Source organism: Thermobia domestica, chromosome 12 (genome assembly GCF_964235325.1).
Source record: "Thermobia domestica chromosome 12, izTheDome1.hap1.1, whole genome shotgun sequence".
Lineage (NCBI taxonomy): Eukaryota > Metazoa > Arthropoda > Insecta > Zygentoma > Lepismatidae > Thermobia > Thermobia domestica.
Window position 1 is genome coordinate 88,199,646 of NC_137465.1, and position 25,556 is coordinate 88,225,201.

Consider the following 25,556-nt stretch of genomic DNA (forward strand, 5'->3'; position numbering starts at 1 on the left):
CTGTTAGGTAGATGAATTGTTAATTTATTATTTTTTTCTAAAATGTTTGGTGTTAAGTACGTTGTGTAAAACCTTGCAAGACCTACTTATAAATTGTTTTCAAATGGATAATGGTGATACATCTTTAATACAGACGAATAACCATTTAAATTAAATATTCTCATTTATTATATAAAACAATTGATAACTGGGATAGTAAAGTAAGTTATACAGAAAGAACAACGAAGAGAAAGAGGAATGGTGTATTACTTCCTAACAATATAGGATGTTTAATAGTTGGGCCTAGTGGGTGCGGAAAAACAACGCTAATGATTGATAATTCTTCTTAACACCTGTATGGTTAAAATATGGAAATGTTAGTATCTATTCTAAAAGTCTCAATCAATCTAAATACCAACAGCTAATACAACTTTTTCAAGATATAGAATGTGATATTAAAGATAGAGTAGCAGTAATAAGAAGAAACAATGAAGAAATTATTCCACTAGATGAATGTGAGGATGATTCTTTGGTAGTTTTTAATGCTTTCGTTTTAGAACAAAATTATGTAAGAGAATATTTTACTCGAGGTCATCATAAGGCTTCAAACTGTTTCTATCTAGGACAAACTTATTCTAAAGTATCAAACAATTAGAGATAAACTTTCTTTGTATCTTTGGACAGAACAATGTGAATCTAAAGAACATTTATGATGAATTTGTTGGATCTCATATGTCGTTTGGAAAATACGATTTTTATACAAAAAGTGTTGGGAAGAAGAGCATGCTTTCTTAACAATAGATATGACTAGGAAAACGAATAATGGTAAACAGAAATAACATTAAAATGTTTTAGAAGTGTAAGTTAAACGTAGATAAACGTGGATAAACGTAGGTCAACGTGTATGTTGTGTTACGTTACGTTATGTTATGTTACGTTATGTTGTGTTGTGTTTTTTATTTTTCTTCATGTAATAAATGGATGCCCATAAAGCTAAGAAATATATAAAAGTTAAGACAAGAACTTGTTAAAAGATTTATGGAAATTAAACAGACTAATCGAAGTAAATATGAGAAATATAAAAAACAAGATCAGCTGTTATCGATGCAGTTAAAGATTTAGGACAAGATATATCAAAAGTAGCAGAAGAAAATATAAATATAATTCTAAAGGTAGTTCCAGTTTTACGTAAAAGTGCGAAAGTAGATTCAAGCTTATTAGTAACACCTCCTGTGTATGAGGGTTCAATAAGTAAAAGTGATACACCTATAACAGAAGAAATAAAATATATGAAAAAGCAAATTAAGTACAAAGTAAAAGGAATAGTCTTTAGCAACTACTCATTTTGGTAAGATTGCTTCAACATATTGTGCAATTAGAGATGATAAACGTTTTGGAATACAGCCATATGATGAAGATGGGAAAATCATATATATGATAGGGGATACGGAAGATAAAATTCATGTTAATGATTTAGTTATTAATAATCGGCATTACAGAGGAACAGAAGTTTTATGGGAATTACTAACAAAACATAATGCAAAAACTATAATGATAATGACCTAAAAATATACACAAATAGTCATTGATTCCAATGTAGTATATCATAACAATGATCAAATACAAGAAAACAACGAACTAGTAGAAGCGAAATATATAAAGAAATTATGAAACCTATTTGGGATAGATATATCAAACCAACTATGGCTCCAACACCAACAAGAAAGACAACAGGAGGGGGAATCAAGATATATAACGAATTACCAAAAGAATACGTATGGATGGATGATGTGAGGAAGCTAATTGATCGATTAATAGTTATTGACGGAGAGGAGAAATCTGGAAATGTTAACTTTTATAATGAGAAAGTAAGTATAATGGATATGATTAATTCTAAACTCTCAAAATTTATTCCTAATGATCCAAAGGGTATAGGTTACTTGATAAAGATATTGAATACGTTGCCATCAAAATTTTGGAATAATGAGAAGTATGGAAAAGGATTAATGAATAGGATTTTCAACATGAAGGGAATGCCAGAGTTACATATACCAGGCTATGAATATTGCGAGCCTTACACGAAGCTACAAGAAAGGTTAGAACGAGGAGATAAAGGTATTAACCTACTAGATGAAGCTTGTAGAGAACATGATATTTACTACAGAGATGATAAAGATACAGCTTCTAGACATATTGCGGACAAAGAATTAGAAAAAAACATGGAAAAGAGCTTTTGCTAGAGATGCAGAATTTATAGCAAAACGATTACCAGCTTTAGGAACTGCTTTGGCTATGAATACAAAAATAAGGTTTGTTTCAGGTTTAAAAGTATTGTGTTTAATTTTTATGGATTTTCCATAAAAGAAGTTTTATTAGTTTTATAATAAATATATAAGTATGAACATATATATATATATGAAGTACTTTTACGTTTACAATTCACCACAAGGAACTTAAACAATTAAATATTGATCACATTTTAACCAAGAAACAAATCAAAGAAAAAGAAGCGAAACTAAAAAAATGGCAACGTATGTCTTTAACACTTTCTATAACAACTTAAGAAAATGAACAAAGAAATAAAGAGAAATGATAATAAAGTTTATTATAAACGTTTTATATTTACAATTCCAACCATTTTAGCTTTAATAGGTGCTCTAGGTTCTGCTGCTACCGGAGCTGATGCTACAGTCAAAACGATATATGATGTAAAAAAGAATAAACAGGACTTAGAAGAAGGAAAAGAGACAACTTAGCAATGGAAGAGAAACAAAGTGGTGAGCTTCCAAGAAACGGAAAGCCCAAAAAATGAAGAAAAAGAAGTTATACCTTCAAGTAATTTGTACCTAATACATCTTGTTAAACTACTTTAGAGGTGTATTTATGAGTTATGAATTGCCTAAACAACCAAGGAAGAATGAGTATGTTATTATCAATTTTGATACATCTAAAAATATAGGAACACATTGGATTTGTTATTGGAAAGAAAGAAATTGAAAGTATATGGTTGATTCATTCGGAGGTTATCCACCAAAAGCACTCATAAAATATCTTGGTCATAAGAAAGAGTATAGTTGCAATTGTATACATTTTAATGAGGTAATCTGTGGATATTTATGTATTACAATGTTAAAAAGGATTACAGATGGGTACAGTTTTAAAGAAATTATTAGTGAACTAAATAGAAATAACGGTATTTGGAGAAAGTATTTTTAAGTTGCGGCGTAAATCAACATGCACGGCAGTGCATGGAAGCCAAGTTCCGCGAAGAAAGTGAAAACTGGCCTGCACTGCCGTAAGCATATTATACACGAACAAGAGTTTTGGGTAAAATCGCCGATTTCGAGGCTTTGTAAAAACGATTCTATTAAACGTAGAAAAATGAAATTTAGAATGTAAAGAGATACTCCACAGATGTACTCATATGCCAAATTTCACATTCTTATCTTCAACCATATTTGAGTACTGGACCCCAAAATATGCAGTTTTTAGGCTCACTGACTCACTGACTCACTCATCAAATTGATTAGGTACTTTCCAATGAGATAGAGACGTGAAACTTTGCATAAAGGCACCCTACAACGACTCAAGTATGGAAAAGGTCCGAAATCTGAGGAATGTGCTATGGGAAATTTTTTATGGGCAAAAAACTGTCCTTACCAGGAAAAAAATTGTTTCACTCACTCATCAAAATGATTAGGTACTTCCCAATGAGACAGAGACGCGAAACTCTGCACAAAGGTACCTTAAAATAACTTGAGTATGGAAAAGTCCGAAATTTGAGGAATGTCGTATGGGAAAGTTTTTATAGGCAAAAAATGTTCTTAGCCAAGCAAGAAATCGATTCACTCCCTCACTCAACAAATTGATTAGGTACTTCCCAATGAGACAGAAACGTGAAACTTTGCATAAAGGTACCCTATAACGACCTGAGTATGGACAACGTCCGAAATCTGAGGAATGTGCTATAGGAAAGTTTTTATGGACAAAAAACTGTCCTTAGCCAGGAAAAAAATTGTTTCACACTCTCACTCATCAAATTGATTACGTACTTTCCAATAAAATAGAAACTTGAAACTTTGCATAAAGGTACCCCATAACGACCTGAGTATGGGAAAAGTCCTAAATCTGAGGAATGTGCTATGGAAATTTTTTATGGACAAAAATCTGTCATAATCAGGAAAAAATCGTTTCACTCACTCACTCATCAAATTGATTAGGTACTTCCCAATTTGATAGAAACTTGAAACTGCATAAAGGTATCCTATAACGACTCGAGTATGGAAAAAGTCCGAAATCTGATGAATGTGCTGTGGAAATTTTTTTATGGACAAAAAACTGTCCTTAGCCATGAAAAAAATCGTTTCACTCATTCACTCATCAAATTGACCAACATGCATGACAGTGCATGGCAGCCAAGTTCCGCGAAGAAAATGAATCTCTGCATAAAGGTACCTTATAATGATTTGAGTATGGAAAATGTTCGAAATTTAAGGAAGTGCTATGAAAAAATTTTATGGGTGAAAATTGTCCTTAGTCAAGCACAAATCGGTTCACTCACTCGCTCATCACATTGATTTTGTATTTCCAATGAGATAAGTCTTGAAACTCTGCATAAAGGTATTTTATATTGATATGAATGTGGAAAAGGTCCGAAATGTGACGAATGTGCTATGGGAAATTTTTTATAGACGAAAAATTGTCCGTAGTCATTAGGTACTTCCCAATGAGATGAAGATGTGAATGTCTACACGAAGTTAGCTTATAATGGCTTGAATATGAAAAATATCCTAAATTTAAGGAATGTGCTATGGAATTTTCTATGGACGAAAAACTATCCATACTCAAACAGAGATCGGTTCACTTACTCACTCATTATTGATTAGGTGGTTCCAAATGAGATAGAGAATTGAAACTCTGCATAATGGTACCTACCTTACGTAATGACTTATGTAAGTAAAGGTTCCAAATTTAAGGAATGTACTACGGGAATTTTTATGGGCGAAAATCTGTCCATAGCCATTAGGTACTTCTTAATGAGATAAAGATGCGAAACTCTCCATAAAGGTACCCTATAACGGCTTGAAAATGAAATTTGAGGAATTTGCTATGGAAAATTTTTCATTAGCAAAAAGCTGTCCTTACAATCAGAAATCGGGAACGATTCCGTTATTGAACACGTCATATGCATAGTGATAATGTTGTCAATCGTCTGAGTGGTCATGTTGGTGCCCTCCTCGCTGGTCTATTGGCTACCATGTGGAGAGTTAAGATTCCCGAGGAGAGTTAAGATTCCCGATGGAAGAGCCATTGGAATCTTAACTTTCCTCGATGTTTCTGGGTTCGTGTCCCTGTCGTTCTAGGTTAATAGAAAAATGAGCTAAGGTCACTGAGAAAAATCCGTTATCCGGACAGCGGTATAGTGTACAAATATACGGGATCCTTATGTTTACTACAGAAATCAATACTTAACATACGTTATCCATATGCTACATACGTACTGCCCTCTTTCCCGCTTAGATGGTAGACAATGTCGTTGCAGGATGTCTGACATCTAACAGTGTTTCGTACATTACGTACGTCAGCTATAAGTTACATACGGCCATCTGTATATGAAACCCTGACCGCCGACATACAGTCTTTTCGTTCGTGCGGAAAATACGTTTATTCGGAACACTTATACGGAAAGTATGTTCAAATATACTTTTTCCATTATACGTTTAGTGTACGTTAAGTCCAAAAAACTACAGGATTTACACATATAAAAACGTTTTTACGTACACCACGTACGTTTTTTCTCAGTGTGCGTGTAAAATAAGTGAAAGCTAGTAATAAGTAGTTAAGCAAGTTAATGAGGCACGTTCTGTGAATCAGTTAACTTTTAAAAACGTGGGCTAAGACACGTACATACTGCCGTAAATTTTGTGGTTGGAAACCCAGACAAGGAAACCCAATATTTTGTCTTTTCCCGGTGAATATTTTTCCTTTATTGCAGTCATTGCTATTAAATAGATATTGAAATTAATTTGATAAATAAGATAATGTAGAGGTGAGAATATTTAAAATTAATGAAGTTTTCGAAGAAATGAGAAATCCAATTGTTCGAATTTATGTGAGATATCAACAAAATGTAAACGATTTCGTAAATATATTGGCACCACCAGTTATATTATAGTTACCACAGTCGTTATCTAAAAATGTTCTTGATGCTTCGTGTCTCTATCTGTGAACAGTGTGAGAATCTCTTACGTATCAGCCTTTTCATCAACAGTGAATTTCGTGCCTTTGCTCCTTATATTTCCTGAATTTGCCCTCCAGGGGTTCGCCTCCACACCCTCGCCTTTGCTCGGCCTTCTTCCTCACACCTCTTAAGCTTACAATTCCCGAATTTCAAGTTTCTTTTCCTATTTCAAATCTCTAAAAGATAAGATTTTGTATTCCAGGAAAAACGTCTATTTAAATAACATGGTGATTTCTTCATCTCCCTTCAGACTCCTTAAAAATTAAAAATATTCAATTTTAGCAATTTTCCTGTAGGTTAGTCCCGGGAGGCTACAATAGTGCCATATTTCATCATTCTAGTCCTGCCGCAAGTGCCTAAACATTTTGAGGTGTAGAAGACGTCCAATATAAATAACATGGAAAAGGTTTTTCTGTTTTCCATAAAACCACTCTAAATTTGGAAATTTTCATTTTTACTGACTTACTTAGGTAATACTAACGAAAACGTTGAAGCGTACCGAATTTCACGTTTGTATTCCAATTCCAAGTTCCTAAAACATGAGATTAAATGTCCAAAAGAAAAAAGACCCATCTAAATAACATGGGAAAATTCTTCATCCCCCTTCATCATTTCAACTTTCCACGTCAACCGCAAGCACCCCTTTAATTTATGTCAGTTCATGTAGTTTTATATACTGTTAGGATATGTTGGTGGCAGATATTATTAAGTTTACAAGCTATTTGAAAGGTGTATATCATTGGAAGGAAAACCCGAGGCAGTATGAAACTGCGCAACATGCGCGTCATGTAATGAACTCTGTAATTTCGCAATGTGAAAAGGTAGAGAACAACTAACTATACTTAAACACCAGCTATGTCTAGTGATGTAGCAGCGAGGATTCAGCATCAAGGGTTTTGGGCCCTGTTGATGCTCTTCGTATTTAGATAATGAAAAATGAGATGTTAGCGATCGTGATTTTGTAGTTCGGGTAAATGAATTAGAATCTCGTTTGGACATAACTCTCTGACAGATATTAATAGAATAAATCCTCCCCACTGTTCTAGTGGCTAGCTTGTGTGCCTTTCTTGTACAGGGTCTTGGATTCGATTCTCGGTAGGAGAGCCCTTGGGAACTAATGTTATATGTGACACATTATGACTCCTTTAAAAATATACAATTTTAAATTTAAATCCAGCAATATGCCACAATTGAGAATCCCAATATACGATATTGGCATGGTGAACTACAAAAAGAAGTGAAGAGCTCCTCCGTGGCTAAGCGGTTAGCGTACGCGCCTTTGGCGTGGGAGACCCGGGTTCGATTCCCGGCGGGAGCTCATGTGGTTCGGATTCCACGTTAATCAGTAGGTCCACGTCTCATATAGCCTCGCTGCTGAAAGGGACGCTAAACTAAAATCAAAAAGAAGTGAAATATGAACAAAAACACCAGAGGTGCAAAAAGTGCAGCCAACTTCGTCAGCCTCAAAAAGTATTGAGATGAGGATGGATGAGCCAAGTTCCTTGGCCACTGCATCTGAAACAAACACTGGAACTTGGCGGGAGGTGTCAAGGAAAATGATGTTAAGGAGCCTTAAGGATAGTAGTGGTGAAACTAAGCCGTGAAACTAAGAACAGACATCTTAATGTATTCGAATATGTTAGACACCTCGCGCCAAGTTCCAGTGTTCGTTTCAGATGCAGTGGCCAAGGAACTTGGCTCATCCATCCTCATCTCAATACTTTTTGAGGCTGACGAACTTGGCTGCACTTTTTGCACCTCTGGTGTTTTTGTTCATATTATTTTTTTCTTTATAATAAATATGGATAAAATGTAGTCATATGAATTACAATCTTTTAAATCTAATCAAAAGACAGTCGAGAATTTAAATAAACGAAACAGATCTATTGAGTTTGATATAGATGTTGGAGATGAATTTGTTCATCCTTATTATGCTGATATTTATGTAACTTTTGAAATTAGAGGTAGAGACGCTGATGGAGAATATACTACTGCTCAAAATCTTAGACTTATTAATAACTTCTTCCCATATCTGTTTTCTCAAATACAAGTTAGTAAACATTGACAGATATTGGATATTATAGATTATCCTGGTTTAACTTCAACACCTGTAAACACATGTACGATTTCAAAAAAAGAAGCAAATCATTATGATTAATGTAAATGGGAAGGAATTACATGGTGAAGAACACATGAAGAAAGTGTTTTTGCTAAAACTTTTACCAAGATTTTGTTCAGATTTTAAAGGTATTATGTTTAAATGAGGATTCAAATACATATTTAAAAGAAGTGGCTTGGATGATAATGCATTTGCTATTTGGAAAACAGAAAAGCAGGATGGAACATATGAGAATGATCAACCACATCCAGGTAAAGTTAAGATTACAAATATGGAGTGGAGAATGCCCGTTGTTAATCATGAACCTAACTATGCTACCTTGCTAACATCTAACATGTTAAAACAGGGTAAGATTGCTACTTCTTTACACATATCAATGTTCTTTCTTTTAAGAAGTAATTCGGTTAAAATTTACAAAAATTCATCAGACCAAAGAGCACAATAAGAACTCAGTTTCATTCAAGAGTCCTATTTGTTGCAACAGAAACGCTTCATGATGATAGATGTGTATGCAATTGTAAAAGTTCTGTAATTAATGTACAATCAGGAGTAAACGACTAAAAGACACATAAAGGAAATGAGTGCAGACTATTATTTTCCAAGAATACCTGGTAATTACAATACCTATTTAGTGTATTTTCGAATGCTTCTTTTTCTTTAAATATTTACAATATTGAAATTTCACAACTTACATTTTTTACGCGTTCGAAAATAAACTTCTATTACTAGTAAAACTAACTGATAAGAAGATTTTTGTTATTTTCCCCACTTTTTAATTTTTCCGGAAAGAGTCCGGAAAAAACTGTTTTGTACCAGTAGGTTCAAAATTTCCGGAAATTTTACACTATGCGTGACACAGAATGACACAAAACAATGTATATTGTTCACGCAACTATGTCTATTATGCGTGTAACTATAAAAGCAATAAAAATGTTTTATGTTTTATGTACCACAAAGGAATTTCCTCACATGATTCTGGTAACAGAGGAAGTAATGTTATTATTGTTTATGTAACAACAAATATGTTTCCAACGGCCATACCATGTTCAACTATATTTGTATGGTTCTCATAACGTACTCCTTTTTAGAGTACATAATTAAATTACCCCTTTATGTTTCGTAAATATCTCGTACATGAATGAAGTGGAGCAAAAAGAGAAAACGTAACATTGACGAGATTGCCGCTCAGAAAGGTCATTGATCGTGTTGCTAATGGTGAGAAGTTGTCTCATATTTTAATTGTGATCCCAGAACTGTGAGGAAACAGCTGGATGTCACGCTAAGGAGAGAGATAGAGAGTAAACTAGGAATAGATGACCACAGGCAACATCAGTGACCTAAGTTCAAATTCTGGCTCAATAATATGTCACTACTTTGTGCCTTCGAAGACAAAACCATGAGACGTCCACGTCCAGTCACTCACGTTCAGTTCAGATATAATATGAAATCTAATTATTTTACGCAAGCTATCTTAAGACATATTTTCAAAACTTTAGGGAGGGACTTACATGCGTTCCTTCTCCTCGATTGATTCTATACCCAAGCATTGGGGGACGACTGGAAAGCTTCAGCCTCAGATACCCGTATTCGATATTCCACAAAACTGAATATGTATTTACGAATGTTATCATGGAACATTTTTATCGGTAAAGTAAATCAATGCCTTATTTTAACTAACTCTTACTGTATCCAGAGGAAACCATTGGAAACCTTATATACGTGTATTTCATTGGGGATTTACCCTTAAATTCTTGACAGAGTTTAACTCCACACAAATTGGTGATTGGGAAGCCTAAAACAAACTATACACCATATTGGATTAAAGTACAATCATTATTGTCAAATTTTTTTCTTAATATCATATTTCAATAAGGAAACTACGAAGTTTTGCGAACTTTGAGATCTTTCACCAATTTTTGCTTGATCGGTTTCAATTGCAACCATTGGGATGTTTGGGACACCTCAAAGAGAGTATCCACTAAGTTTTATGAATTCAAATCATATTTGCGTAGTTCCTACCAAAATATAATTTTCTATATGTGAAACCTTGCAGCATGGGGAGGATTTTATTCCCTTTCTCACTCTTAATTTTAATCGATTCTTGTAATTTCAAACAACAATGTTATTTCAAAAGATTTGAGGAAGGCATATACCATGTTTCATTAAAATCGAATAAATTTTACGAGAAACAGACAGATGGACGGACAGGGACACAACTGCCGGTTACGTTAATTGGGAGACATCTGTTATTTTAATTTCAATTACGTGTAAATTTAGTTTGGGCTGTAAGTTTATTTCTATATTTTATTGATGGACAAGAACTAGATAATCCTTACTTTTGATCTGCAATCATACTTGTAGCCTTATATTATTCCCTTAGAATAAAATATGAATAAATATAACTGAATGAAACCACATCCAAAACTGTAATGCTACGTTAAATAGCTGTTCCTTCGACGAAAAGAAAAAATATTACATTGAGATTCGAATATTAATCGGGATCAGGATCGGGTAGCGTTTCGCATTTCATCCTATACGCACGTGCTGCATTTCTGCTGTACACTTTAAACATGCAAGTTAATTCTATCTTTCTGTTGTGTGAAACTTAGAATAAATGTTGTTTGTCTTTTCTTTGCTTGTTATACTGTTTGTGGTACTTTTTGTGTAGATTGCATTTGCAAACGTAATATATTTCGTTATTTTACCAGGATCTACAGCTTTACAAGTTTTAATAAGGTCAATTACATAATCAAGCGATCGGATTTTCTCATATCTTCCATTACTTCAAGGGGCGAAAGAGACTGTGCCGCGGAAACATGACTTTTTGTGACAGATAATACAATAACTATATGTAAAATTTGTTTAAAACGGTAAGCCATTTTGCCGTTTTGCAATCACAAATAAGGTTATTTTCAATTTTGCCGTTATTTTTCTTTAATTGCTTTGTTTAGAATCGGCTATGAGAATGCATAAACAGATTGAAACTATAATGCATGTTTATATAATTCTTATGTGGTTTCATTCATCATTGAACAAGTAATTATTGGTAATACTTACGGGAATTCCACATTGATGGACTTATATGCTGAAAATGATGGATGAATTTAAGACTGAATGACGTTTGATGACGACACTGAAATGTAATTTATGACGATCGGAGTGACGGTGGATAGAATGTGAGAAAATTGTCTTATTACAAATATTATAGAAAGTATGGCAAGGATAGGAGATAAAGGGAAAGATGGTAACAGCAACTGACAGACGATATTAAAGAGAGAAGTTCGTATATCTGACGACATTGAAGAGAAATGGAGAACAATAATACACTGGTGTTTTTAAATTGTAGCAGTTGACGTACCAATTGTATTAAAATACTTATGATCATGATAACTTAATTAGTTCACTTAAGAGCAAAAAAAAAGGATATATGGTACATTCAGAAGTTGTTTTCAACCCAAAATGGAACTATAGATTTTAAGTTATGATAAGTCGTGTAACACGTATTCGCACTTCGCTAGAGAATTTAACTTTAGTCCATTGATTTATTCATTTACACTCGGCATTCAATTGTATGTGACAGACTCTTGCAAGAAGCATTGTCATACATAATTACAGGATATGCTGCTTTCTATTTCGAGTATAGCCTTATCTAAGTGTGGTTATAATAAACGTTATTTCGCTACATATATGCTAGAATTAAATGTACTCACCATAACTCTCGTTTAACATAAGCAATACCAAACCAAATGTTTTTTATGTTTTTATAGGTAATGAGAAAGTGTTCAGGATAGAAATCGCCAGTCATGGTCAGTATGTACCTCCAGACCTCAATCGAAGACGATTAATGAGGCGTGCTAAAATGAAGTCACTTCGATTCTCTGTTGTCATAGTGATGGCCTTCATAATTTGTTGGACACCGTACTACATAAGGATGATAATCCATATGTTTCTGGATCATGACAAGACTGTAAGTATTTCTACAATTGTATTTAGGTTACTCAAAAATAACTAGGACGAAGTATGGATGCTCGGAAATAGTAGAAAGTAGTTATGCGCTGCAATGCTATTGTCATGTTTTATTCCTCAATCATAGGGTGGTGGGCTACAAATTTTAGAGCTTTTCTTCGTCTTGGAAGAGTTGTTTTATATTTTAATAAAGTATCTTCTTCGTAACTGAATTTCGATATTCCATCCTTGGTCTTCCTGGTTTTCCTTCTCTTTCCCCCTTTGAGAACTGTGATCTAATCAGAGTGCCGAATAAGATGGCCAAGCATGCGGTTTCCTCTTTTTCCTATTATCTTCATAATCTGTCGTCCTTCATTAGCTTCCTTTAGTACGTCTTAATTTATTTTCCTTTCGGTACATGGTATGCGCTAGATTGGGCACCAACACCACATTTAAAATGCTTTCCACTTGGATATTTCAGCTTTTCTCAACGTTCCCTTCTTTGATTCGTAAAGCACCACACTCCATACCAATCTTAATAAATCGTTTCCGAACGTCGAATGACATTTTTGATATTAGAAGTCCTCTTTTCCTACTGAACGCTTGTTTAGTTTCTAGAACTTACAATTTATTACTTCTTCCGTCCGAGGATATTACACTTCCCAAATAGGGGAACGTCTTATTGTCTTTTCTCTCCATCTATCAATAATTTTTGCCCCTTCCTGTCTCGCCCTTGTGCATTTTGTCACTCTGGGTTTCTTATTTATCTTCATTTTGCATGTTTTTTCCAGCTAATAGCCGAAGTTTGAAAATGAAAGCCCTTTTCGTTCTCCACTATCAGTGCTGTGTCATCAGCAAGCTTTAGTGTGCTGAAAACCTGGCTATTCACCTGTACCTTTTCTCACTCTTCTCAAAGAATTCTTTCATAGCCTCTTCGATATAGACGTTGAAGAGGAGAAGCCATTCCTTCCACTTGCCATTCCTTAATTTATTTTTGTTTCCTTCTGATCTCTTCCTATAAAAGCTGTCTGGTTCCTGTAGAGTTGGCATATTATTCTTCTATCTCTGTAATGTACTTTCAGATGCTTCAGCGCTCTGAATTGAGTTGATTTGATTTTAGTTTAGCGTCCTGTTCGGAAGCGAGGCTATATGAGACGTGGACCTACTGATTAACGTGGAATCCGAACCACATGAGCTCCCGCCGGGAATCGAACCCGGGTCTCGCACGTCGAAGGTGCGTACGCTAACCGCTTAGCCACGAGGGAGCCCTTTCAGCGCTCTGAACATGATATTCAAATCTACGTCATCAAAAGCTTTTTCTTTATGTACAAATGATATCACAATTGGTTTGTCGTGGCTAAAATTTCGACCAAACACGTTGTACATCCACGAGAAGTTCTCATCTACTTATGTGACAAAAATTTAGTTAAATCAGTTGTTACACGAGTCTCACCAAGACTTATTCTTAATTTTTACCTTTTACGAATTCTGTGGAATAACTCTATTTCTTAAAAACAAACTTGGAATGACGACAGATGTTAAGAGTGGTTCCCTTCCGTCGCAGACACTCTTCCCAAACCTTACGACCAATTATGATACGATAAGATTCTTTTTCTTTTCTCCCTTTTAAAATAACTTCTCTGTTTTACTGTGAATCATCTTACAATGTACAACCATAGATGCGACCTCCTGACCTTAACGCTTAGATTAGTCTATCCCCAATGTGTCGCTATTACTCACCATATCTGATATTAATGTTACCAAACCCTCTTAGAATATTACTCAGAGTTTTAAATAAAACTCTATATTTAGCACTGACTCAATATACCTTTACAGCTGCTAAACTGACCTTTGAACTGAACACTTCTGGTGACTATGCGTCACCTCTTCTGGTATAATGTTGTGCAATATTAACCAGTTGCAGCTGGAACCCATGTCTGTATTCTATTTATTTTTTTACTATGCGTTATTTTTCTGAGGGTGTGAGAATCGGAACATATCAGAGTCACTAAAATATTCGCGAGCCTATCTTAAATAAGATGAGATCATCCCCAGTCAATTAGAATTCACCAAGTGGTCCAGACCAGTACCTCACCAATAGCCTATCAACTTGTAAACAATCATCTCTAACTATTGCACAATCTGATGCAATACTGACACACCTATGCCCAATCGAAATAAAACCTCGGAATTGGGATCTCTCGGAGTCATTACCGTCGACACACACGATGTGCGTATAACGCGCGTCTTCACTCTCTCCCTCCACGGGAGGCAGGGCTCTGCAACTCCTGCAGAGTTCAGATACTTTATATTTTTCTTAAAGGAGACGCTGGCCTATTGTCTAAGCAAGCATTTATACTGGTGTGATTGTTTCAACTAATGGACATCTTCCGCCTTGTTTAGTTAATTATGTGAACTGTGAATTGTGTGTGCATACTTTATAAGTGTGAGATGGCCGCCACCATGCCCATCTCTAACATTTTTTCTGTTTGCGTTTCGACTGTAAGTACTAATCTCTCTCTGGTCCACATAGAGGGCTGTTTTACATTTATTCACTATCGCCTTAAGTATTCTGAACTATTTCGTAAACTAAGTTATCTATCTCCGCGCCGAGTCTTTGTAAACATTGAACTATTTTCATTATGTCGACTTCGATATCTGCCAGAATGCCACACCTACTCCTAAATTAACTGCTCCTTGGAAATTTGTGAACTGTGATCTTATTCTGTGATTTATCAGCTGTCTGTGAATTCTCCTGTAGTACGACCTATCAAGAAGTTGAACTCGTTAATAAATCTTCTTGCAACACAGTCGTTCTATTGTTAATATCCTCTTTGATCCGACAGATTTCTATATCAAAATCCCAAACCTCATTGTAATTAAGTGACTAGGTAACGCCTCAATCTGGTATCACTCGCTGCGAATTAAGTGATAAGCCACCACGTGGTGGGCCGTCGTGCTTGTTGTTTCTGCAAGTTGTCTAGTGCTTCAGAGTCCTGTTGACTTCCGGGGAATCGTTTGTCGTCGAGGGACATCTCCTGCTAAGTTCCACCGACATTCTGGCTCGACTAAGACGCATGCAGTTGACATCTCCTATACGCCCATCTAGAGGTAAAAACTAGACATCCATTAACCAAACCACTCGTGCTACCAATAATCACTGCCAGTCTCCTTCTTCAGGAATCGACTGTTAGTGTGTGAATTAATTTCGTCAACTATGACAAAGTGTTGTGATTCGATTCGCAGTTTGTGTTGTGTATGCCACCTGTGAATAGTTATGGGGGGCTTTGGTGGGAAAGTATCTCTTAGTGTAGATCATGTGTTCGTCATCCTCATTTTTATCTCAACGTTGCCGTCTTCCTATCCTTGCGATTATGAATCTTGTGCTTGTGATCTAATATTTTAAATGGCTAAGGGGAGACGCTTCCTCAGTTGGTCTGTTATTTGATGTCTAAATGAATAATCCTTAAGCCTTCATAATTTACTTAATTACGTTAATAATGTTCTTTGTCCCAACTGTTTGGTCGTTCAATTACCTTCCATCCTTAATTGCCATTTGCTTGAACCCTCTCATTTACGGCGAGGTGCACTCTTGCATTGTTGTTTCGTCCGCCTCCTTTGATGTAATTAGTGATATCGGGATGTGTTGGAACTCCCCCTCTTGTATTGTACGAGACGTGGAGATGACTCCTATCGCCACCTGTGTGGCCCACTTTCCTTATAAGAATTCATTGTGTGTTTAACTTACAATAAACGGATATAATGTGACAATATGGCGGGCAAGTAATTTCTAAGTATCCATTTGTTATTTTGTGTTAGGACTTTCGCCGGTTCCCATGCTTTATTGCACCGCTCTCAGATTCAACGACCGATCTTTTCTTGAGGCTTAGCCTCTGACCTTAGAATTATAAATCACACCGCTTCTTGTTCAGACCAATGCTATCGGTGTGATTCTTAGAGAAATTATCTAGATAATGTTTATTATGTTTGTTGCATTTGTATTGTCTTATGAACCTCAATTATTTGTGAGATTGAGGAAGCGACTATTCGACGAGCTTTTTACCTTCCACGCAAGGATAGAGGTTGTATTCTTAATATCAAAAGTTAAACAAAAAGTCCTACTGGTGGCTTCGCTGAGGGCCCGGCCACTGAGGGCCTGTCGTGGCTACAGAATTGGTGTTCAGTGGTGAGATCCGATTATTAGCTCGTCATATAATAAAGTGTTATTTCTTATTGCTTCATGTAATGCTGTGTTGTTTTAGAAAATGAAAAAGCAGGAGTATTTATATTATTACTTTAATTTGTGTTACATCATTTGCTTAAGGTCACATTTTTATTCTAAATGGGTTTTGTATAATTTAAAGTTGTAAGTATGTTTTTAAAATGATAGGTTTCCCATAAGTTGTTTGAAATTTAAATTTAAGAGTGAAGTTTTTGTTCATGTGTTGCACTGGGCAAATCCCCCTTCTATTCTTAAGCTTATCTATTTTTTCTTGTTCTCAAGAAGTCAAAAGGGAAGGAAAAAAGAAATAGTCATATATCAAAAGACAGGTTCGTTCCTTTTTCTTCCGCACAGAGAAACCATCTGTTCTCTGTCGTTTCTCGCAGCTGGGCGGAACCAAGAAAGGAGGAAAAGAAAGAGCAAGAAAAATGTTGTGTGTTGATTAGAGTTCTCGGTTTGTTGTAATATTTTAGTATACTTAAAACTGTAGGAGAAATATCAACACAATACCTTGAGAAGACTTTGTGGCGCCAAATACTTTCTTCTCCACCTATTGAGATGAAAGCTATTCCGTTCTGTGTTCAAAATTTCTCAAAGTATTCTTTGTTCGATTCTTGAAATGAATTTTCGTGATGTTCATTTCTAGAATCACTGGCCGATTGGCTAGTGCATCAACTCCACGTATTAAGATTCTGCTTGTGCAATTAATGAACAAGCGGAACTCACTTGGGCTCGTGCTCACTTATTTTATTGAAGCGTCCGTTCGGTTGAGTCCCGATTAAACCCGAGCCCGGTTGAGCACGAGTTCCGAGCTCACGAGTTTGGACACCTATAGTGCACAACGGATACTAAAACGATTCAAGTGCATTTCATAGCGGATATTAAGAAATATTAAGCATATATATATATGGAAATTACAATTAATTTTACTCATATTGATAAGGCCTTTTTCACTACTTGATATCAAAGTAATATATATATATATATATATATATATATATATATATATATATATATATATATATATATATATATATATATATACAGGGTGTTTCAGATAAAACGTCCAGTGCTTATAAATCCGAAACGGCTGAGAATAAAAAGATGAAACACAAACTGAGATAGAAACGATGATAAATCATATCAAGTGATGTTGCTCTGGTGACCCTCAGGAAACTCAGTGAATGGGGCCTTGGTGCCAACTTCAAACCGATACAGGACTTTTTGCTTCCATTTTGAAAACGGTGCCCCAAATCGAAAATTGTTTCCTACAAAAGTTGTTTCGTTTTTCAAGGACTATTGAATGAGGTATGATTCAATACATGTTCCCATTTGAAAATTTGAAGTTGGCCCCTGGGCTCTCTTGAAGGAGGGCCCTGGGGGTCACCACGACAACACCATGTGATGCGCCCTATGACATTTTCCTATCTCAGTTTTTGTTTTATCTTTTTATTCTCAGCCATTTCGGATTTATAAGCACTGGACGTTTTATCTGATATAGGACCCACTTTTTGTGGCCATTTAAAAACGGTGGCCCAAATCGAAAATTGTTTCCTACAAAAGTTTTTCGTTTTTCAAGTACTATTGAATGAGGTATGAATCAATACATGTTCCTATTTGAAAATTTGAAGTTGGCCCCTGGGCCCCCTTGAAGGAGGGCCCTGGGGGTCACCACAACAACACCATGTGATGCGCCCTATGACATTTTCCTATCTCAGTTTGTGTTTCATCTTTTTATTCTCAGCCGTTTCGGATTTATAAGCACTGGACGTTTTATCTTAAACACCCTGTATATATACATCACAAATGTAACTTTGTAGAATATGGTTTTCTATTGTATCGTGGCGGACCAGATAGTGTCGACTGCTTTAAAACAAATGCAGAGTATGAGAATTAAATCTGTCATATCTGTAGCTTCGTGTGGAGAAGAAACAAACGTACGAACCAAAGGTTTAAGAACAACTCATGTTATTAATATATGTCATAAAAGAAATGCGAAAAACTTTTTGGAACGAAGAAAAATAACATACAACTTTGCAAGCGGGGGCAAAGAAACCTAAAGTAACCAGACTAAAGACGAATCATTTACAGCGTAGTTATCGTGGTTTAGTGATCAAGGCGCGTGGCCAGTAATCTGGAAGTTATTCGATCGCTTCCACGTCGGACAATTTTTTTTTACTTTAGGAATTTTCATGGCGATTGATCGGCGATGACACACGTTTTATTATATTCAAATATTTGAATACTCGGATGTTTCAATGCCTGAACTATCAAATCTTCAGGAATAATAATAATAATAATAATAATAATAATAATAATAATAATAATACAATCTCGTTATAGTTATTATTATTATTATTATTATTATTATTATTATCTAGTAGAAGATTAAAACTGTAACGTTTCTGCTTGTAATGGTATGACTTGAGCGATAATTAGTTTCTATTAGGCAAAAAATATTTCCGTTTTGTTTAATGTTGCCCATGAGGAATTTCTGATCTCGATTCTAAAACAAATCACACGAAATCGGGATGAGACTTAACATTTTACTGTCGAGACGGGACAAGACTAACTCAAATTATCTTCTGGCTTCGGAGATGAGAATCGAGGCGAGACGAAAAGTATTGTAAACATTTCTGGTCTTATTTCGATTCTCGAATTAGTGTATGCCATGTTTAGGTAACAATTGCTCTGTAGACTAAATCTTATACGTTATTTTGTTACATTGTATTCCAGAGTTCACGAAATTATGGTCTCTGTACATATTTTTACAGCAAAGCCTTTATAACTACATCTGCAAATTCTACAAGTTGCTTTATTATATTCCTTACTGTTCAATGATATTCAGTTATTATTATTATAGTTATTTTCCTTAAAACGTACAGTAGAATACTCTCTATATGAAACTTTAGTGGAAAGCATACGTACAGATTTGGGTAGTTGCAGAGATGTCTCTTGAAGGTATGAACCCCTTCCCCAAAATCCCTACGTTTAAGTAAGTTTTGCCATATTTTAGGGAAACTTTAAAAGTTTTAATACCTTTATTATTATTATTATTATTATTATTATTATTATTATTATTATTATTATTATTATTATTATTATTATTATTATTATTATTATTATTATTACTGAAGCGTTGTTAATTTAATGGTTTCCCTGCTCCAATCAGCTCCCAGCTAGTGGGCATTGTGCTGAACAAACCACGTGTGTGTAGGTTTTCTCCGGGTTCCGCTTCCTCCCACTTTCTTTATTGCAATATTTTTTTCTCATTCTCATCATCGACGTCTTCTGTACCTTAGCCGGTATAACGATTATTCAAAAACAAACTTTCTTACACTATTGTGAGTTCAGAATCCCTACTTTCTACATGAAATTTGCCTGGTTACTTTACGTATAACATTTAGCTAGTTGTAGGGACGTATGCTGAGGGTATGTCTTGATGGTCGTGGCACTTCTCTCCAATCCCGACAATTTTGTAACTTTTGCCTAAGGCTAGGGGCGTTTTTACAGATTTTAATACAATGTGTTCTAATTTGTAATTTGTCATTATTATTATTATTATTATTATTATTATTATTATTATTATTATTATTATTATTATTATTATTATTATTACTGAATGTTTGAGACATCAATATTACTTCTTATTGTAATGCAAATAAGCATTACAATAAGAAAGGGTGTTACTATGACGACAAATCCTACTCACAGTTAGTTTCTGTTAGGGCATCCAAAGATTCAATTTTCATATTGTCTAGTAGCTGACACCTTCTTTTTCCCCCCTCTTTTCCCTTTTTCCCCCTCTTTTCCTTCCAAAGTATCTCTTATAAGGCAATTCATCCTTCTAGAGGGTCCAAAAAATTTCCCTTCATTTTTCTTAACTTCAGAATGCTTATTTGCATTGGAATAGGACGTAATATTCAGGTCTCAAATATTTGCTACTACTACTACTACTACTACTACTACTACTACTACTACTAATAATAATAATAATAATAATAATAATAATAATAATATAGAAGACAAATTACATATGAGGACACATTGTATTAAAATCTGTAAAAAATCGCCCCTAGCTTTAGGCAAAAGTTACAAAATGGTCGGGATTGGAGAGATTCGTCATGACCATCAGGACATACTTTCAGCATACATCCCTACAACTAGCTAAATGTTAAACGGAAAGATTCCAGGCAAATTTCATGTAGAAAGTAAGGATACTGAACTCAGAAGAGCCGTAAGAAAATTTGTTTTGAGTCATGGTTGTGCCGGCTAAGCTACAGAAGACGTCGATAATGAGAATGAATGAAATATTGGAATAAAGAAAGTGGGAGGAAGCGGAACCCGGAGAAAAAGTACACACACGGTGTTTGCTCAGCACAATGCCCACTAGGCGGGAGTTGGGTGGAACAGGGTGTACCAATGCTTCAGTAATAATACTACTACTACTACTACTACTACTACTACTACTACTACTACTACTACTAATAATAATAATAATAATAATAATAATAATAATAATGATTACTTTGAACACTCCACTATATAAAAGTTCCTGGCGTTCTTACTGATTGTCATGTGATACTATTGTGAATACCGAAATGATATCAAATAAATCAGCCTCAGTACGACTTCCTTGCATATCCTTTCTCTTGTTATAGTTGTATTAAAATACAAAAGCAGAAAACAAACTTTGCCCTCTACAGTGCAAAATCTCGTGCATGTATTTTCTTTAAACAAGTCAGAAAAACCGAATGTATGCTAGTGCGTATTCAATAGGTGGCTGCTTATGAAGTTTTGTCTTCTAACTAGAAAAATCTAATGAAAAATATGTCATCCAACTTTCATCATCTCATCACCATTTCATTTTGTCTGCAGTCGATAACGATTTTAAGCTGTTTATGCCTTTCATAAGTAGCTACCTACGATGTTCTCAATAGCGTACATTAGGCTTCCCTGACTTGAATTATTTTCAAAAATAATTAAAAACTGTTAAGAAATCTTTGAACCATCGTATTAACCATCAAATAGATGTCTACTTCCTTCCAGTGTCGGTTAATGTCCTTTTGGTTTTCATCACTTTACTCGTTTTAAAAATAAAATGAAATTATCAAACTTGAAAAATATTCCGATCAATAAGCTTTTTGGGCACTGCGGCCGAGCCATTCTATGTAAAATTAACCAAATTTTCAAAGAAAAAAACCTTGTCGTCTCAGAATTTGATGGGACTTGGTGTACATGTAAGCCCCTATAAGAGATGATCATGCACCTAATTTTATTTCTGTACCTCCTGTAGTTCCAGAGTACAGGCTGATAACAAATGGACAAATTATGTTTTTTGTAGGATCTTGTTAGCTTCAATTGGTCATATCTTCCGTAAATATTGAGCTAGAAAAGAAAAGTAATATACCATTTTGAAGAAGAAAGAATAGGCTACAAGGTATGTCAGTAACATTTATTTGAAAACCAGATATCATTTTCCAGGAAGTTTTGAGAAAATTTTGGATCAGTGACATCTCAGAAAGTGTTAACTTGAATTCCTTGAAATTGGGTACGAAGGTAGCCCATATGTCCGACAGAAGTGTGCCAAATGTCAACTTGGACCAAGAATGGACCTGGAGCCTACAATGATCATGTCGGGAAACATACCTATGGTGTCAATGTGGAAACTTGCCAATTTGTCAGTACTGATAAAGTAAGGTGTAACTGACCTAGCAGTAATGTTTTTCTGTGCAATTTGTAATTCCGTAGTCGTATGGAGATCTTTGGAACATTCCATTATCAATCGTTCAGTTGAGTTGATTTTGAGTTTACCGCATTTTCAGCAGCGAGGGTACATGAGACGAGACCTACTGATTAACCTGAAATCCAAACCACATAAACTGCCGCCGGGAATCGAACCCGGGTCTCCCACGCCAAAGGCGCGTACTCTAACCTCTTAGTCAGGAAGGAACTCATTTCAATCGTAGTACATTGCATTGAGCTAAATATGTGATGCAGCGCGACAGATTCCTGGAACCCATAGATTTCATTCTATAAAGAAAAAATATTTTTCTAAGCCACACTTTAAGGAAGAGATAGTAATTGCAGCAGATGTCTCACAAGCGGACATTAGCATTGATAGAATCGGGGGCTTCGTTATTTGCACTTCTGGGTGGCTTCTGGTGGCTTGTTTGTGTGTATCAACAGCAACGTAGTGTTTTCTGAACCCTAATGGACCAGCAGCTTCCTTTATATATACAAATATACCAGATGTGTTTGCACTGTCAGCTTTTGATCTTGTGACATCATCTCTCTTTTTGATCCCATAGCTGAAACTGGCCATACATATACGCCCAGCATAAAGATATGGAAGAAGCCAGTCCATTGTTTCAACACAGGCACCACTGACAATTGATCACTTACAGCAGGTCAGTAATAGCTAAATATCTCTTTCACTTTACTTCAGCAGTATTGACAAATTGACAAGTTACCACATTAGCATCCCAAGTGTGTCTCCCCATATGGTCACATGAAAATCATTGCAGACTCCAGGCCCATTTTTGGCCCAAGTTGACATTTGGCATACTTATGTCGACATATGGGGCTACCTTCGTACCCAATTTCAAGGAAATTAAAAGCACACTTTCTGAGATATCACTGATCCAAAAATTTTCCAGAATTTTCAGGAAAATGATATTTGATTTTCAAATAAATATTCCTGACATGTTTTGTAGCCTATTCTTTCATCTTCAAAATGATATATTATTTTTCCCTCTAAGCTCAATATTTACGGGAGATATGACCAATTGAAGCTAACAAGTTTCTACAAAATACATCAACTTTGTCCATTTTTATCACTCTGTACTCTGAAACTACAGTGGATACAGGGTAACAATTTGGTGCATGATCATCTCTCATAGGAGTCTACAAGTACACAAAGTTTCATAGAAAGCTGACATCATGAGGTTTTGGGCTTGGTTGATTTCACATGAAATGATCCGCCCGTCTTTATGAAAGGAAGCACTAAATTTTGATTATATTCGTTTCTTGATGTTTCACACTTCTCTACGAAGTATTTTCAAGAAACTAGATTTCAACATCGATAGGTTTACTTGTAAGGAGAAAACACTATGAAATAGCGGTACAGATCCTTCTGGAAAAATTGCGAGATCAAGGGTGAAATATACAGGGTGTTTCAAAACAACACCGACAATGTTTGGGAGGTGATACCTGACACCAAGATAAGACAAAAAGTAGAGAAAAACCGGGGTGCATAAATGCTTCCTTTCGGAGTAATAGGCTGAAGAACATTAAAATTGAATTTTAAAGGTTCATAGCTCTAAATCTATGGGAACTACCGAAGTCGGGTCAAGACTTCACTTCGGAACTAGTAGTGCCATATGCATAAATTCATGTTTCAGAGTCCTAAGGTACTCACACAACAATTTTTATAGGAGTGTGGTTACGCACATATAATTTGAAGTACTCACCAACTACCTCTTTAAAAATGATTTCGGAAGTAATGCAGCATTATAAAATATGGATATTTGGATAGCGCACATATTAGTTCGTAAGTGAAGTATTGACCCAACTACGGCAGATCCCATAGTTTTCGAGCTATGGATATTTGAAGTTCATTTCATCATGTTTTTGCCAGCCTATAACTCGGAAACCATTTGTGCACCAAGGTTGGTCTATACTTTTTGTGTTATCTTTGTGTCAGGAATCACCTCCCAAACGTTGTCGGTGTTGTTTCGAAACATCCTGTATATTATAAAATTTTTCGCTGTCTGCATTACCATTTGAGTTTTCTTCTGAACAATTAGCCGCTATAAGCAATGAACAGAGTTAGCGTTGTCACCAGAACATTTTCTAGATGGAAAAACGTTATAAACGAAAATGGGTATAACCACTAGACCAGCAAAGAGAGAACTATATATATATATATATATATATATATATATATATATATATATATATATATATATATATATATATATATATATATATATATTGGAGTAACCGGCTACAATAACGCCGTTTGTTTTTCAGCTGTATACAGCACAGAAACTAAGTACGTGGCAGCAATCTGCAATGTGTCAATGCATAGCAGGCACATCTGTCGTTTTCGCGCATAAGTTGATTTTCTGTGGTGCAACGTGTGTGTTGTGCAGTTTTTCTGTTATCAATTCAGCCCAGAAAATTGAGAACAGAAAACGTAACTAAAGTTTTTGAAGTCCTTTATATTAATATCCCTATAGCCGCCTAATGTGTAGAAATTTTAATGGTATTTTCTAATAGAAGAGCGTGGTCAATAACGAGTGTATCGACTGTATTTGCATGAATCAATGTGTTAATAGATAACAGTGGAACGATGATATGTTCATCGTGTTGTGTGGCTGCAATAACGCCCAACGCGATTGATGAAATAATGTTACTGTCTGGGTTAAAGCTGCCACACCTCAAAATGCAATATCTGCTTTTCAAGCTACTGGCAAATACTATTCAATCATTTAGTACTCCCAGAAACAAAATTTACGCTTAGTACCATCTCTTCATTGTTTCCGACACAAGCACCTACTGGAACTGCATTGGACAATAATAATCAGCCATCCACTGAAGATACCAACAGTCCTCCGTCGTCAACATCATCTCCTTGTATCCGTGATCCTGTAGCTAATGCTCCGTCTCAGCCTCCTCACTCTACATCCTCCAGTAACAACTATTTCACTGAACTTACCCCAAATCCAAAAATTAACAGATCTCTTCCTGGAAGATTGGATGAAAAAAATGTCCAAGCAGTAGTAGTGACTAGAAGTCTGTTTAACAAAACTCCTAACGTGAAAGATAATGAGTCAATTTTTCAACCGGGTGAACGAAAGAAAGGGGATACTTATAAAAAGAATAGCGAAAAGAAAAGTTCGAAAACGTCATCGCGAAGATAGCTCCTACTATTGCGTTACCTGCAAAGGGTACTGTTACGATGATACTGGTAAAACTATTCATTGGTACCAATGTGGAGTCTGTAAGGGATGGTATCACGAAACTTGTCATGACATATTGCCTGT

General features: G+C 35.4%; 1 protein-coding gene across 1 annotated transcript in view; it reads left to right on the top strand.

Moving 5' to 3' along the window:
- The window catches only part of LOC145666021 (putative gonadotropin-releasing hormone II receptor), a 683,846-nt gene that overhangs the window by 201,245 nt on the left and 457,045 nt on the right, over positions 1-25,556 (top strand). The window contains exon 4 of the mRNA XM_081733125.1: positions 12,107-12,306. Within this exon, the coding sequence (XP_081589251.1) occupies positions 12,107-12,306 (200 nt within the window). The remainder of the gene's footprint in view (positions 1-12,106; positions 12,307-25,556) is intronic.